Raw genomic sequence first — 16,537 nt, 5'->3', positions numbered from 1 at the left:
AGCCCGTGCCTCGTCTCCGACACCCGCAGCCATTTCAGGGCCGCGAGCAGGGAGCTGGTTACGAAACCTCCCTGGAAGTGACCTCAGTCAGTTTATCCACAATAAATCGCACGAGTAGCTCGGCGAGGCGGCACCCCGGCAGAACAGCCATTTCGAGCGGGGCTGCAGCAAAAGCCGCAGTTTCTTTGCTTGAAAACAATCGTTTAGCAGAAAAAGTGGGGCGGGGGGGGGGGGGTTTGGGGAGGAGGAGGAAGGAGGTAGGCAGGGAGCTGAGCCGTGGCTTTTTGCAGAGCTGCAGCCCCGCTGCTGCAGCCCCAGCCCCAGCCCCAGGGCGCTTTGGGGCTTTAAGGCCCGAACCGCAGCCGCTGCACGGCCGCAACCGGGGCTTTGCCACCGGGGACCCTGCCCCGGGAGGGACCGGGCCGGCCCCCGGGACCGGCTGAGGGGCGGGGGGGGCGAACCGGGGCTGCGGCAAAGGGCGGGGGGGGCGGCACCGGGCTGCGGGGGGGGCTGCAGGGACCGGGACCGGGGCCTCGGGGGGTAAAGGGGGGCTGCAGGGAGCGGTACCGAGACCTCGGGGGTTGAAGGGGGGCTGCCGGGACCGGCACCGGGACTGCGGGGGGATGAAGGGGGGCTGCAGGGGCGGGCACCGGGACTGCGGGGGGGTGAAGGGGGGCTGCAGGGACCGGCCCCGGGACCGCAGTGGGGAAAGGGGGGGCTACCGGGACCGGCCCCGGGACCTCGGGGGGGGTGAAGGGGGGCTGCCAGAACCCGCACCGGGACCGCGGACAGCGCCTCCCCTCCGGCCCCGGCCCGGTTGAACGGGGCCCCTCCGCTCCTCCCCCGCCCCCGGCCCGCCCCCCCGGGCCGCGCCCCGTTCTCCGGCTTTTCCCCGCCCGCCGCCGCCGCCGCCGCCGCTGCCGCCGCCGCCCCGGTTCCGCAGCTCGGCTCCGCTCCTCTCCGCCATGTCCACCGAGCCGGCCCCGGCCGCCGCAGCCCCCCCGGAGCAAGCCCCCGAGCCTCCGGCGGCGACACCGGCGGCGACGACGACGACGGCGACGACGACAACGAGCGGCGGCAGCGGGGAGCCCCCGGAGCACCGGGCGCTGGTGCTGACGGGTTTCGGTGGCTACGAGAAGGTGAAGGTGCAGGCGCGGCGGGGCGGCGGCCCCCGGCCCGGGGAGGTGTCGGTGCGTGTCCGTGCCTGCGGCCTCAATTTCGCCGACCTGCTGGCCCGCCAGGGGCTCTACGACCGCCTGCCGCCGCCGCCCGTCTGCCCCGGGATGGAGTGCGCCGGTACCGTCTGCGCCCTGGGGGATGGAGTCAGCGAGCGCCAGGTGGGGAGGGGGCCCGGCTCCGGTCCTTCCCTTCCCTTCGGTCCCCCCGGGTTGTGTGCGAGGCCCGGGAAGGGGCCCGGAGCTGCGGCACCGGTGGTGGGGCTGCGGTGGGGAGGGGGGGTCGGAGGGGGGGTCTCCCATCGTCTCCTGTCTCCATTCATCGCCTCCTGTCTCCCATCATCTCGTCTCCCCTCTCCCATCGTCTCCCATCATCTGCCATCATCATCTCCCGTCTCCCATCATCTCATCTCCCGTCTCCCATCATCTCCCATCATCGTCTCCCGTCTCCCCCCATCATCTCCCGTCTCCCATCATCTCCCATCTCCCGGTGCCACAGCCGGGATTTGTGCCCTGGGTGCCCACGAGAAGCATCCCAGCCTTCACCGAGGGGCTCCGGTTTGGGTTTGCCGGGCTCCGGCTGCTCGCAGCGCGGAAATCCTGCCCCGAAACCCTGCCCCAGTATTTGGGGTGGTGAGAGCATCGCTGCCGGTCTGCCCTCGCGGGGCCTTGAGGCCCCTGGGAGGCGATCCTGTGCCGAAGGGGCTGAGCTCTGCACGAATAACGTCTTCTTGACGCTGAGTAGCACAAAGGGCTGAAGCATGACCGTGCTATTTCTGCACGCCTTTGCTTCCTTTCGGACTACATGGACATACAAGGAAATGGCTCCAGCTTCTGACTAGGTGTCCAGCGTGCCCTGAGGGTGCTGAGTTCGTGGTGCTAGCAGCTGGCTGCCCACGGTGCTGGGGTTTGTGGCTGGTGAGCCTCCGGCTGCTGCCTTTCTAGAAAGTCCCAGGGCAGAGCAGCTCGCCCCGGGGGTCTCAGAGCCTTGGGTCTCAGGGCTAGTGCAGTTACACCCCATCGAGATCCCTCTTGGATGCACAATTAGCAAAACAAAGTGCCTCAAAATCCCTTGTTTGTCAGGGACGATCCCCTCCTCTCCGGGAAAACATCTCGGTTTATTGCAGCGTGAATGCCAAACCCACACAACGAGGAGCCTTTCTGCTCGCTCCGTGGCTCTGCCTCTTGTCTGCTCGCCGATGCGGCTCCCTGGGTCTTTGCCGGTCTCCTTCCCACTGCACACAGAGCAGATGCTTCTTGCCCGGTGGGATAAGAGCAGCTTTTGGGGAAGCTTAGGCTTGAAGCTTTACCTAAGGCTGGACATATTTATTTTTTTTTTCCAGGGTAGATCCCGTTGTTGAAGCATTGCCCCAAGCATCATGCCTGTTGGCAGGCAGATCCTGCTGTGGGGTAGCAGAAATGGTCACAACAGTCAATACTCGGCTTGGTCCTGCTGTAGCAAGAACAAAAGTAGGATGATTTCTGCTTGTTTTAAGCTCGTTTCACACCTCCTTGCTGTCTGTTCGGTTTTAGGTTGGCGATAAGGTGATGGTCCTGGCCAGGTCTGGGCTCTGGCAAGAAGTCGTGAATGTGCCGGCCGGGCAGACGTTCCCGATGCCCGAGGGAATGAGCTTCGAGGAGGCGGCTGCTCTCCTCGTCAACTACATCACTGCCTACATGATCCTGTTCGACTTTGGGAACCTGAGACCCAACCAGAGTGTCCTCATCCACATGGCTGCAGGTCAGTTATCCTCGCCAGCCAAGCTGAGGCTCCTGGCTTCAGCGTGCGGCTTCTTCACGGGGGCATGGGTGAAGCAGCAGAGAGCGGTGCTGGACCAGCAAAGCGTCACCTGCAGTCCCATTTCCCAGTAGCCTGGGTCAATCCTCACCAGCACACACCACAAGCCTTCCTCCCATCCAGGCAGAGCCTTCCTCCTGTCCAGGCAAAGCCTTCCTCCCATGTTTGCTTCTGAGTCTTTCTCTTTGCTGGTTTTCAGGTGGCGTGGGAACTGCTGCCATCCAGCTGTGCAAGACGGTAGAAAACGTCACCATTTTCGGCACAGCATCCGCTTCCAAGCACGACACGCTCAAGGAGAGCGGGGTCGCCCACCCCATTGACTACAGGACGATGGATTATGCAGAGGAGGTCCGGAAAATCTCTCCCAAAGGTACCGTGTGGTGGAGGACTTCTCCAACAGCCCCGCGCTCCTTTCAGGCACAAAGACCTCCAGCTGCTCTCTGTTCCCTCTAGGTGTGGACATTGTCCTGGACCCCCTGGGCGGATCCGACACATCCAAAGCATTTCACCTTTTGAAGCCAATGGGCAAACTCATCACTTATGGTGAGTGTGAGCAGCGTGTCCCAGCCCCAGCTCTGGTGCGGGTGGGTACGCGTCTGCTCTGCTCCGTTCCTGGGCGTGGGGCCACGAGGGAGCAGCACGGGTGCTGCCAGCTGCCTCTGTCGTAGTTCTGTGGTTTTCACAAAGGTTTTTAGGATGTTTCGCCTGGGTGAGGCACTGACCCGTGTCCCGAGGGCTGCGGACACAGGCTCCAGCTCTCTTCCCTTCCATGGTGAGATCTCTCCTCGAGTATGAGCCAGTGCCTGCAGGGGAAGCTGGAATGTCCCCACGGAGGAACCCTGGCACAGCTGCTTTGTCCAGGCTGATTAATGCTCAGCATTAATAGAGCCTTGCTTTTTTTTTTTTTTCTTCTAGAGGATGTGTGGGTGATGAGGTTTGAGGCTACTGAATACTTATCCCTCCATTCCCCAGCCCAGAAACACTGCGATTTTGTCCCTGGAGACAAAGCCCTCACACAGCCCCCAGTGGGATTCCAGACACTTGCGGCAGTGTGCTGCCTCTGTCCCGGCCCTTGCAGCGTGTGGCTTCCCTGGGGGAGCCTGGCTGTAGGAGAGGGGGAATGCTGTCCCACCAGCCTGCCTGGGACTTGTAACCCCCTCTTGCCTCTGCCAGGGCTCCAGCCTAGCTGCACTGCTGCTGCCCTCCTAAGATTTATGGTCAGAATTTTTGGGTAGACCTGCGTGGTGCCAGGAGTTGGACTCGATGATCCTTACGGGTCCCTTCCAACTCGGGGTATTCTATGATTCTATGACTTCTAGGATTTTGCAATATATGGGTGCTGATGCTCCAAATCTTGCACATCCTGAGCCCAAAGCGGGGACCTGCTTTCACTGAAATTATTGGGCAGCTCCTGATGTGATCCAGTTCCCAGCACTGCCCCCAGCACCATATCCTGTGCTCCCCTGGCTATTGCCTGAGCTGCCTCTCGCGTTGCGTTGACCCCAGTTTATGCGTGGCTTGTCTTCTCTTTAGGAGTAGCAAACCTGCTCACTGGGCAGAAGAAGAACCTCATGGCCATGGCCAAAACCTGGTGGAACCAATTCAGCATCAACGCCCTGCAGCTCCTACACCAAAACAAGGCTGTGTGCGGCTACCACCTCGGCTACATGGATGAAGAATACGAGCTCATCGGAGGAGTGGTAGCCAAGCTGATTAGCCTGTACAATCAAGGCAAGATCAAGCCCAAAATAGACTCTGTATGGCCCTTTGATCAGGTGAGTTGGAGCTAATATACGGACTGACAAAAAGCCCGGGGTGGTTGCTTTCTGCACAGGGCGCTCTGCTTGAGGCTGAGCACCTTTTCCGTGGGGGCTGAGCGGTTCCAACAGCCGTCTGTCCTCAGATGTTCAGCGCCCTTTTAAGAGCTTAAAGTGGCTGGGCTCTTCTGCTCCAGTGCGCGGAGCTGGGCAATGCCAGACAGCGTCCCCGCGGACCAGGGCAGGTGCTCAGCTGCACTCTGCGGGCAGCAGCAGCCGTGGAGGGACGGGGTTGTGCACCGGGCTGCAAACCACCCCGAGTCTGCCCCCTGTAATTACGCCGACAGCTGGGGAGGTTGCTGCTGCCCCTCTGCAAGTGGAGGAGAGCCCTGGCAATAAAGTACAATGGCTTTTTTTTTCAGCTGCAAGGGGGCTGTGGGGGCGCAGGAGGCGCACGGCTGCTCCACGTGGGGGCTGCGGGTCTCACGGGGCTCCCCTCGTTTGCAGGTGGCAGATGCCATGAGGCAGATGCAAGAGAAGAAGAATGTTGGAAAGGTCATCCTGGTTCCCGAAGCACCCAAGGAAGAATCCAAAAAAGAGGAGAACTAAGGAGGAGAGAGATGTGTGCAGATTGTGAATTCATGGTTTAACTCCCTGCTCTCTTTGGGACCTGGAAATGGACAGATCAGTAGCTTCCTTCTTCACCAGTACAAGAACATCGTGCTTAACGTTCAGATGAGGTTTGCTTGCTCTCGTTGTGACTGACCCTTTACCAGATATGCCTCCTGCCCTAGCTCTCTGTTTTGAAGCCTGATTATTTCATACGTTTCTCTAATCACTTGTTTCCATGCTGAAATCCCAAACTAATCCTATTTTTTCCCCTGGCAGCACAGTCAAAGCTTCCGGGCAGTTGGTGATTAGCAGCTGCATAGGCTGTCACTGTGAAGATGCAAAATGCTATAGCAACTGCCAAGCAGCTCCACAAAAACCCAGCCCGCGTTGAAGCATTTGCACTGTCACCTTTGAGAAGCATTTCAGTAGGAGAATGGGCAGACTGAGGATGTTTCTTAAACAGCCACAGGAAAAGCGTGGCTGCCCTAGTTTAATTCTAGCTCTGGCTACTCCTCTGTTCACACTAACCCTGCTTTCTCCCCTCTGCTGGCCTCTAACACCAGTCAGATAGTAGCAGTTGCCTTTGCCTTGTAAATAACTCTGGCGTTTTGGAGTCTATAGCATATTGCACTTAATTTGCAGTCACTTCTTTGTGCAGGCAACAAATAATCCGACGGGCTGGGCTGGTCTCTGAATACAGAGGAGAAGTTTCAGTTGGGTAACTTGATCTTGTCCATTTTCTGCTTCCAAACTGTACAGGGAGATCTAAACTGTGTCTGATTTTTTTAGAGACCATAAGGACTCAACTGTGTCTCAAATGACTGGAACAATTGATGTTGGCTCTGTGCTTTATTAATGTTGGGCTCCAAGTTGGTATTGTTAAGGCTAAACTTCACCCTCGTGTTTTGTATTTCCAAGGGCTGCAGTGTTGAATCAGACTTCAGCAAGATGGGAACAAATAAGCCCCTGTTAATGCTTGCTTTGTGCCGTGCCCTGTGCGCTGGGGAGAGCTGCAGTTTGGGAAGTAACTTGCGAGAACCAAGGCTGCTGCACAGGGCTCGGCGCTGGCTCCTCGTGTGCCACATCACCCCAGGAAGCTGTCAGTGAGTTACAAGCGTAGGTGGCAAAGTGTCCGGCTCTGTCAAGCCTCTTGGCTTGGGCATCTGGAACAGTTTAAATCATGCTTTCCCTTCTCTTCTAGTGAGCTCTTAAGACATCCTCTAACCACCTCTCACCTCGTGGGTCGGTGCTGCAGTAGGGTTTGACTCCTCTTCCCCTGGAGCTGCAAGTCTCGGGACCTTTCCAGCACTGAGGCTTTAGGAACTGCCTGGGGTTTCCTCCCAGACCAGCTCTCAGCTTCTCTTCCTCTTTTCTTTCTTCGTTGTGTTTGGAAATGGAGCTGTGCAGACACCCAAGCCTAGTTCTGCGAGCACTCCGTGTCCTGGGTGGTGCCCCCGCTTCCTGCCCTGCCCAGCCCCGAGTGACCGTGGTGCTGCTTGTGCTTGCTTCAGCAGCCGGAGGCTTTGCCATGGGTTGTATTGTAGGTCCTGCAGGGCTTTAGGCTCCCTTTGGGATTTTAAAAGGTAAGCCTGAGGGCACCGAGGAGAGCTGCCTGTTGTCGGCGAGCTCAGGCTCCAAGAGCAGAGGCTGGCTGCTCCGTGTCCCGCTTATCCCGACTCCGGAGAAGGAAGGAGCTGCACGGGCAAAGGGACCCACTTGGGAAGCCCCTCGGCTGCTGGAGAGCAAACACTGGCAGGGAGCGAGGGGTCCTGGGCAGGTTCAGTGTAGGGCTTCTTCCTCTGCCTGCTCTTCCTCCCCTCCAGTGCTCCTTGCTGTCTGTGCAGCTTGTTTTCAGGTGCTTGGGCTCCGTCCCTTGGTCCGGTGCGTATTAAAAATGCGTAGGCAGAGATCCCAGGGGACTTGTTTTGGCTAGCTTTAAGACAACCCCGTTCCCTATGGCCTTGGGGAAGGGCTGGAGCCCAGGCACAGGCGCTTGTTCCACCTCTTGCAGGTGATAAGCGAACTCCACAGGCATGGTGGCATGAAATTCAGAAGCACAACTTGTAACCTTTCTGAATCCAAAATCTTGCTGCTTCTCCTTTCAACCTGCCCCTCTCATGCTAATTTAGATCCGATCCGACAGTGTCTAATGCTGCTTTACCAGGTCTGCCAACACAACGGCTGGCTAAATTGCTGCAGTGGGAAGTCTGGACCTGTTCCTCCGTGAAACCTGACTTCACCTTGGTGAGAGCAGCGTGTTCGAAGGGCACACAACGCTGCAAATCTGCAGGTCCTGCGCGGTTGTAAAGGGGAAAGCTGTCAAAGTGTGGCTTACTGTAACGTCCTCTCCTTGCTTTACTTTCAGCCAAGAGCGTGCTCAGTGCCTTACTTGGATGGCCTTGGATTAAGGCAACACAGCAAGGGTTTCACGGTCCGCTCCCTCTCGATAGAATGTGGAGGAGGCGAGTGGGAGTTTTGCAGCTTGCTGTAGGGCTGCTCTGCCTCGCTGCCTTGTGATACACCACGGAGCAGAATCTCGGTGCCTTCTTCTGCATGCCCGTAAGGACTGGGAAGTCACCGGAGCCTTTTCTCTTCTGGCCTTTCAAAGTATTGCCAAAAAAAAAAAAAAAACCCACACCCTGATTCTGATCCTCGCTAGCTCTGTTTCGTGAACACCAGTGTTGTAGCGTGACTTAGTGTGAACGCGACGCTCCCTTTGCCCGTCTCACGGGCTGTGCAGGGCTCTCCTGGACGCCTGTGCTCCTGCAGCCAAAATTGCTGCTCTAAAGCAGCCGTAGAGGTCTCCCCCCGGGTGGCCGTTTGGCTCAGAGCCGGGTCCTGGAGTGAGGCTTTATCAGCTGGCACTGCCTTGGCCTCCTGCAAACAATCAGGGCTCCTCGTGCTCATGAGGGAGCTGCTAATGTATTTTCTACCTGCGAATTCCTGAAGCTCTTATCAGGGTGTGAGCGCTAAGCAATTGCTATGGCCTTCTGGTAGAGTTTAGCACCGTTTTGTGTCCCTCAGTAGCAACAATGTTTTCTACAGAAAGACCAAGATTAAATGTAACCTTGCTCTTCACTGCCTCACTGATTAATGCTCTGTTTTTTTTGTTCGTTTGTTTTTCAGTAGTAGTCTTTATTTTTACTTTTTTTTTTTTTTTTTTAATGGATAAGCATTTTATGGGCCAATAACCTGTGTAAAACAACTTCAAGTGTCTTAATGCATTAAAGTTAACCAGCAGGTTTGTATACTAAGGACCAAAGCAAAACAAAACAAACAAAAACCCAGGCTGAAAAATCGTTCCACTGAATGTCGCTTAACTGTTTAGGGCAAAAAAAAAAAAAAAAGAAGTCATACTATCAAGGAAATTGGAGTTTACTGTGCTTAGATTGTGTGTGCCGTTCCTGCAATCAGAAGTGCAATTCCGTGTTTATTTACTGCTTGTCTGACCCAAAGGTTGTGCCATGAGGAGAGGAGTCCAGGCAAAAAAATGTGAGTAATGAGGACTTAAGTGTAGGACAGGCTCCCCTGGCCCTGGCAGGGATGCCTGTCCACATGCCACTCCAATGTCCTTGCTGTAGTCGCCTTCCCAGACTGATACTTTTGGTCTTGGGGGGAAAAAAATGCAACTCCTTTGCTATCACCAGGCAGCTTCTGTCACATTTCTGACTTTCAGTTTCTCTCAAGCTCTTGTTGCATGTGAAGGGTGGAAGAAGGAGAGCAGCCTCAGCTTGCACGGAGGAGCATGACCCCTGCTAAGTGCTTTGGGAGGGGGGGGTGAGGAGCTTAGCGGTATATTTTCATTTTGGCCACCTGTATTAAACTAAAAGTGAGTGACTAGTGGCAAGAAAGAGGCATTGTGAGCCTCAGGCTTTAATCAGTGCAGGATGCTGGCCACTCTCAGCTGCTATCATAGGTGTAAAACCACTGTTGCCTAATGAAGTCTCTGGTGTGTGAAGCCCTGGTGATGGCAAAGCGTGGCTGGCAAGTAGTACATGAGCGTGATGTGAAACGCATTAGACTCTGAGCCTCTTACAACATATGGTCTGGTCTGTACTGTCTGAGTTGTGTTGACTTGCAGATATGTGATATGAGTGATGCTCACCCTACAGACACTTGGAAAAATCTTTGTTTAAAAAAATATATTCCGCTTTGTGCGTGTAACCAAGTTGGACAGAAAGCAAGTGTGCCAATGCTGTTTACATGACTATAATGTGTAATGCTCCTCTGTCTAATGTTACCATATGCCTTATGTGTTTCAAATGTTAATTAAAAGCATAACAAAACTCTCAGTGGCATGCTGCTCAGTCTTCTGCCAGAACGATCCCTCTGTCCTCAGCTCAGCCTCTGGAGCCCTCGCATTACTCCTGCGTGCACTGAGTGGGTGGGTGCATTCAGCGTACAGATCCCAACAGCTCTTCCAGGGTGAGAGGCTGCCTCTGCTCTCAAGGACAACTGTTAATCACGGCCTCAAGTGTTGCATCACTCCTGTAACACCCTGTTCTGGAGGGCAGCTATGGTGTTTGCCTTTGCAAAGTCCCTAGCTGATCTCTGCATTTTAGTCTGCGTCGGGGCGTCTCTGGAACCAGCTGAGATTAAAATGGGCTCTCAGGGTGACAGTAAGACAAGGTGTGAACAACCACTACTGAAAATGTGGGAATAAATCTTGTTTATTTGTGTTTCTCCACCTGGAGGCTGTCCATGCCTGTATATTCTCAGGGGAAGCAGCTGTCCGAGGAGCTGAAACCCTTTAGTACCCCCTCCAAGAGAGCATAAGGCTTCCTGCTGTCCCCAGAGCAGGTGCTGGGGAGGGGCTATAGCTCAGAGCTGTCTGCTCGAGGGCTGAAATGTCTACATTAACATCCAAAATTAACGATAGCGCAGCTCTGGCACAGGCTCAGGAGGTGGCTGACTTGGAGCCTGCCTGCAGTGGCAAGAGGGGGAACAGACCCACAGAAGGTGGGGCTGGACTACAAGCAGGCTCCTGCCCAGGCTTGGTTTATTGGCACCCTGTCAAAAGCTGCGCTGGGGCTCAGCCTGGATCTGGTGTTGGAACAAGCTGGTAGTTAACTGGCTGGTGCAGATAAGCAGCCAGCAGGAGCTGGAGTTTTGGGGAAGCTCAGGCTCTGGGGGATGGAAGGGCTGCTGTCACTAACGTGCAGGTTTCTGGCTGCCTCCGGGGATGCAATGAGCTCCTTGGACGAGCACCTGCTTTTTCCTGAGCCGTGTTGAGCTGCAGTTTTTGTCAACTGGGACGGAAGGTGAAGCGAAGGCACGGGGTGCAGCCGCTCAGGCGGGGAGTCTCAGTCGATGCCCAATTTCTTCAAAACTGTGCAAACCTTGTGGAGATACTGGGCATCTGGATAGCTGTTCCTGCGGGGCAGAGAGGGAAGTGGTGTAAATCCTGCTGATGGTGCTAAAACCGCCGAGGGCAGCAGCAGTTTATTTTTGCCCCATCCTCTCAACAGGGGGGTGAGGGTGGAAATCCTGCTCCCTGGGAGCTGCAAGGAGCTGCCCGTTGCTGCTGCCTGTAGTCACGGCTCGCACGCAGAGCTGGCCGCAGAGAGCTGCCAGGGCAAAAGCCAAGAAAGTCCTAAGTGAACCAGAAATCTTGGCCATGGGGGGTTTACGGGTGTGGGGTGGGTAAGGGCTATGTCCCAGCTGGAGGGTGCCAGGGCTGGTCTGCCACACCCGTGAGAGGGAGGCACCAACTCTGGCGCTGTGGGAGCCTGGAGGAGCACCCAGTTCCAAGGGTTGGTCAGCTGGGGCCCGTGTTTCTCCTCCTCTGCTTGCTAAGGAAAACCTGGGGGCTTGGGATGACCGTGGTCATACCTGGCTTTGCCTCCGTGCCAGGAGGTTTTGTGAGGGATAAGGCCCCATGTCACTCTGTCTTCTCCGTTGCAGGACTTTATCTGGAACGTCAGCCCTTGCTCAAATGCTTTCTTCAGCAGCACTGCTGTCTTCTGCCCTTCCCTGTTGTCGGGAAGGAAGGCGAAGAAACATCCCCCTTTGTAAGGCTGTCCTGGATGGGGGTGACCAACCTTAGAACAAGAAGGAAATATTGTAAACAACCACCTGAACGCTGAACCTCAGGTCTGGCTTCTGAGATTCTGGCCAGCTTGAAAACACACTCCCCAGAGCTCACACGCTCTTCCGAAGCAGCAAGCAGCTCCCAAACCTCGCGTGGTATTTTGCCTTTCTCAGGGCAATACCTCTGCTGCTTTGCACGTGGGGCATGGAGATGGAGCTACCCCCCTCCTCCTCCTCCTCGCACCCCCAGCCACGCTCACAGCACGCAGTGCACGGCCTGCAGCAGGCCGGGCAGGCCCTTGTGGTGGGCTACCTACCCCTTGCACGCCGTCGGGGATGGTGTAGGTAAGCTGGAGCGTCAGGTCCCGGTAGTAGCCAGGCAAGCTCTGAGACAAGGAGGAGATCTTGAATGTCCCTGGGACTTTGCAGCTCCAGGGAACCGAGGAGGAGCCACAGCAAGCTGGCTGCTCTGCTGCAAAACACGTCCTGCACAAGGTGTGACCACAGGGGGCCTGGCAGGTCACACGTGAGTCCTGGCAAGCATCGCACCAGCCCAGGGGGGTCTTGCTGCTTTCTTGGCCAGGGCTGGGGCCTCTTTTCTGCAGTGTTGAGGGCTCAGGCTCCTCCTGCGTGCTGTTCCTGCTCGAACTGCTCCTTTCCTGGCCCCTTGAGTCCGCCGTGGGTGACTGTTCGGCCGCAGCCTGGGGCGGTTCAGGAGCCGCAGCCCCATAGGGCCAGGCGGGCAGGGAGCGAGGTGCACCTTCAGCTGTGGGAACTGGTGACCGCGGCTGTCCCCCGGCGTCACCGGGACCTCCTCTGCTCCTGTCTCTCGCAAACTGGAATTTGTCTGGCAAGACCTGCTTTAGCCGCGCCATGTCAGGTTCCCCCGGTGACAGTTTGGCCTTCGGCTGTTCCTGGGGCTCCCTCGGAGCACCAGGACTTGGGTTGTCCGCTACGGGAGGGCTGAGAAGGCCGCTTCCTCCTTGCACAGCCCCAGGATCAACGTGGTCATTGGCCTCCTCCTGTCCCACTGCTTGCGGGAACCTCCAAGGACTCGGGGACCTCTTTTCCTCAGCCTCTGGCAGCTTGAAAGCCCTGACCACCTCCAAGTGCTCTCCTTTATCTCTAATGTCCAGGTGCTGCAGGCCCATCTGCAGGGACTCCAGGCTGTTGGGAAGGGCTGCCCCCAGCACGGCGTCCTGGCTTCTGCTCGGCTGGACAGCACTTTGGTGCCCCGGGCTCGAAGCTCTCCCTGCTCCTGGAGACAAGGATGAAGACTTCAGAGCACGGAGCCTCCTGGAAGAAAACACCTGGAAGGCCTCAGTCACTCCTGGCAGCATCTCCTTGGGGCAGGCGAGACAGAGCTTGTACTTGTCTTTGTTGAGCCCAACCTGCAGGGAACTTCCCCGCAAGAGGCTGCACAGCTCACTCAGGGCATCGTCATCCGGCCCTTCGACAGCAAGCTCTGAGTAGCTCATGCTCTGACACACGAGGTCAGGACACCTCTGCACGAGAGTTTCCACCTTCCATTTCACCTGGAGAAGCTTGGTCCTGTCCTCTGCCTGCAACGTCAGCACCGTGCAGTCCCCGGTGGAGCGTTCTGAGATCTGCACACCTGCACTCCTGCACAATTCCTCGATGGCAGAGCGGTAAACGTCCTTCAGGTAAGACCACTGCAGAGAGTCCAGGCTCATTTCTTCACTCACCCTATTGCCTCCACTGCCTGCCCTGACAGTGTCTTGGGGCTTGTTGCTTTCCTTTGACTTTGGCAGCGAGAAGCTGTTGGAGCGTCGCAGCACAGGTCTGGATTCAGAGGGTTTGGAGTCGAAAGCAGAAGGGTTCCTTGTCGTGTCAAAGAGGCTCAGAGACCGAAAGGTACTAGAGGTGTCAGCAAGGGAATAGTGCTTGGTGGGATCTGAGCCTTTGGAGTCCCCGGGGTGCTGCAAAGCGCTGTTTTCTTTGCCCACAAAGGCAGACAGACTCTTGTGTCTTGCAAGCCTGGCACCTCCTTTCACAGGGTCCTGTTCTTTGGGGTCATTCTGCTGAGACTCTGCTGCTGACCCCAAAACCTCATCCGGTGCAGAGACACGAGGCTGGTACTGCTGGGTTGGTGCTTTGGGGTCACCGGGACCCAGAGCGTGTGTCTCTGATGAGTTCTTCTCAGAAAGCTGCGCCTGCCCCACTGGAGGAGAGTCCCGGTTCGGCAAGAGGCCCTGGCCAGCCTGCGACTTGCCAGTTTTCAGAGCGCTGAAGTTGGCAGCTAGCTTGTGCTCAGCTTTCCCTTCTGGCCTGCCTGGGCTCAGCTTTGGAGACGAGGTGTCCACAGGAGCTTTGGGCTTGTGCACTGCAGCCTCTGTGGCACGGGAGATTGCTGGCCGGGAGAGCTGGGAGCTGCTGAGCATGACAACCGTCTGTGGGGTGCTTCTGGTGCTGAAATGCTGGATGTACTGCTTGGCCTGCGAGACATCGACAAGGCTTCCAATAAGGTAAAGCTGCTTCCCATCCTCGTGGCAGAGCAACTGGGGGTACAGCTCCTGCAGCTCACGTGTCAGAGCCCCAAGTGCCTGGCTGTCCATATCCAGTCCCCGCTTCGAGATCTTCTCCTTACGCAGGCTCACTTCCAGTTGCTGGTAGAGCTGCTGCAGGGCCAGGCGGGCCTGTCGCAAGGCGTCCATGCCCCCAGACATCCCTGGGGACGGCTGGAGGTACAGTATGGTGATATCATCGCTGCTAATGTCCACCACGTCCACGCAACACTGCCGCAGCATACCTTGGTACTTGGCAGCACAGAACCTCTGCATGTACAAATAAATGTCCGAGTCCATCGCGAGGGAAAAGTCCTCCAGCTGTTCCACAGCTTCCCCATCCACTGGGCCTCGAGGTGACGGGCCTCCAGCTGCCTCTTCACTCACAGGGTCCCAGCGTGACAGCTTTGTTGTCTTCAGTGCTGACTCGGTGGAGGGAGGCACTTGCTGGTGATCGTGCATTCTGGTGTCTTTGGGCACATGGCTGGATCCTGGAGGCAGGGTCGCTCCAGCTGCTTGGCTCTTGAGGTTCAGGCTGCCCAGCAGGTCTGTGCTGAAGGCCTGAACCTCAGTGAATGGTCCCTTGACTCTGCAATGCGTGTTCTTGTAGTCGAAGTCGAGCTGCACGCTGCTGTGGCCTTTCTGCAAGTTCTTCAGGAGGGTTTTGCCAGTGGGGAGCTTGCCGTAGTCAACCACCATGCAAGCGCATACAAAGATCTGCAGGTAGACAGCAAGGGAGTAAGAAAGGAAGGACCAAAAATAAGCCCCCTCCAAGGCACGGGGGAAGGCAAATGCACCTGGCTCTTGCCACAGTCCCTGCATCTGCCACTTCTCTCTCTCAGCATCCTGCTTTCAGGCTCAGTGGGAGCACAACATAGGCAGAACCGAAGGCTTTGTGCAAACAAGGAATGCAAAGGGCAAAGCGCAGATACGCAGCCCCATTTCTACACACTGGCAACTCTGCAAACAGCCCAAGACCAAGAAATCCACTCTCCCTTCTGCACCTGAAATACCTTTTCCCCCTCGCTCTCCCAGTGCTCCAGCTGTAGTGCTGCTGACACCACAGGTTTGTGGAAAGGTCTCCAACGCCAGGCTAACTGCCATGCCCTCATTTTCATCACTCAGACGTGAAGATATCACATCGGGAGGAAGACACATGAAATTTCCAGTGCCTCCTAGACACCAGCATGTCTGTCTCCTAATCTGTCCTGAGAGGGAGAGGAAAAATACTTTGTGCGTGTCCAGCTAATGACACAGTGTCCAGCTAATGGTAGAGCCACAGCATTAACAGAATCCCCTGTGGGCCACCAGATGGGCTGGGGAAAAGCACCCCTCCCCTCCAGTCTAATTATTCTTCCTTGCTTTGACAGGCACAAATACCAAATGACCAAGTGCAAAGCCTGCTTGGCTGTCCCCGTGTTATCAGCGTGAAAAAAAAGAAAGAATCCTCATTTGAATATGAATAAAAATGAAATCCAATTAAGATTAAAGGAGGGTGCAAGCTCTCCCTTCCAGGCACAGAAGCCTGTCTGGGAGCCAGCTGGGGCTGTCGCAGAGCCCCTGCGGGCAGGAGCCGCCTGCCCCTCGCTACCTCGTCGGGGCTCAGCTCCACCACGTGTGCCGTCACTTCCAGGGGATATTTCTTGCCCCCGATCGACAGGACGTGATTCTTCGCCTTCAGGATCCTCTGGGCCACTGCGCGGGGAAAAAAAGAACAGGCATCGGTGTCGCTCTTGGCCTTGCATCGGGCAGCGGAGGTCCCGTATGGCCGGGACAAGGCAAGGGGAGGCCAGGGCGAGGTGTTTGGGTGCGGGCAGAGCCCCGGACCCCCGGGACCCCCCTCCGTTACCTGCCAGCGCCTCGAAGGTGATGAGGGCGCACGCCCGCGCTCCCGGCAGCACCCGGACGTCGGCGATCTCCCCGCCGCCGTTGCGGGAGCGCAGGAAGTGGATGGTGAGCTTGTCGGCCACCCTGTCGGGGGGCAGGTCGGTGGGGATGCCCCGCACCTGCACCGTGTGGCCTGCCATGCCCGCGGCGAGACGGCACCGGGCACGGCCGGGCCGTGAGCGATGCCCGGGAGCCGCGGCCCCAGCAGCGGCCTACCCGGCGGGGACGGGACCGGGCCTGCCCGGGGCCTCTCCCCCGGGGCCTCTCCCCCGGGGCCTCCCCTCTCCCCCCGGGCCCGTTCCGCCGCTGCTCGAGGCCCCGGGGCCGGCCCCGCCCGCTCCCTCCCTCCCGACCCCCGCCGCCGCCGCCGCCGGGCCCGGTGCAGCCTCCCCAGCGCCGCGCGGCCCCGCGGCCCGGCCCCGGTAACCTGCGGCCCGGCTCGGGCCCCTCGGCAGCCACCGGGAAACGAAAGCGAAAGCGGGGCCGCCCCGCCTCGGCCGGCACCGCCCCCGGGGACACCGAGCCCTGGGCCTGCACCGGGCGGCCTTGGCTCGGGGCTGCGGAACGGAACGGCCCCGGCCCGCTGCCCCCGCGGCCCTTCCAACACCCCCATCCCCGTCCCTCTCCCCATCCCCGTCCCCGTCCCTGTCCCCATCCCCATCCCCATCCCCATCCCCGTCCCTGTCCCCATCCCCATCCCCGTCCCCATCCTCACCTCGTCCCTCGCCTCATCCCCATCCCCGTCCCCGTCCC

The 16,537-nt window shown here is 57.7% G+C and overlaps 2 protein-coding genes across 3 annotated transcripts; one reads left to right on the top strand and one right to left on the bottom strand.

Annotated features, from left to right (window-relative positions):
* The first annotated feature begins 869 nt into the window (after window positions 1-869).
* VAT1 (vesicle amine transport 1) lies at window positions 870-9,628 on the top strand. The gene is made up of 6 exons (XM_080565327.1): window positions 870-1,337; window positions 2,709-2,916; window positions 3,173-3,343; window positions 3,427-3,516; window positions 4,507-4,748; window positions 5,238-9,628. The coding sequence occupies exons 1-6, from the start codon at window positions 966-968 to the stop codon at window positions 5,337-5,339; spliced, it is 1,185 nt and encodes a 394-aa protein (XP_080421453.1). The 5' UTR covers window positions 870-965; the 3' UTR covers window positions 5,340-9,628.
* On the bottom strand, window positions 8,387-16,328 carry LOC308181753 (uncharacterized protein). 2 transcript variants are annotated; one of them, XM_080565325.1, is made up of 5 exons: window positions 15,747-16,328; window positions 15,489-15,592; window positions 11,690-14,614; window positions 11,175-11,383; window positions 8,387-10,715 (listed from the first exon to the last, which is right to left on the bottom strand). In XM_080565325.1, exons 1-5 carry the CDS (start codon window positions 15,922-15,924, stop codon window positions 10,646-10,648), a joined length of 3,486 nt encoding a protein of 1,161 aa, XP_080421451.1. In that variant the 5' UTR covers window positions 15,925-16,328; the 3' UTR covers window positions 8,387-10,645. The 2 variants fall into 2 exon arrangements, with proteins under 2 accessions (XP_080421451.1, XP_080421452.1); XM_080565326.1 differs by lacking the exon at window positions 15,747-16,328 and adding an exon at window positions 14,911-15,105 and having other exon boundaries at window positions 15,489-15,586.
* Between the last annotated feature and the right edge of the window lie 209 nt (window positions 16,329-16,537).

The sequence above is a fragment of the Anser brachyrhynchus genome (assembly GCF_964034855.1).
Source record: "Anser brachyrhynchus genome assembly, chromosome: 22".
Classification (NCBI taxonomy): Eukaryota; Metazoa; Chordata; class Aves; order Anseriformes; family Anatidae; genus Anser; species Anser brachyrhynchus.
Note: the sequence above shows the minus strand (reverse complement) of the source record. Positions and strands in the feature narration are given on the sequence as shown.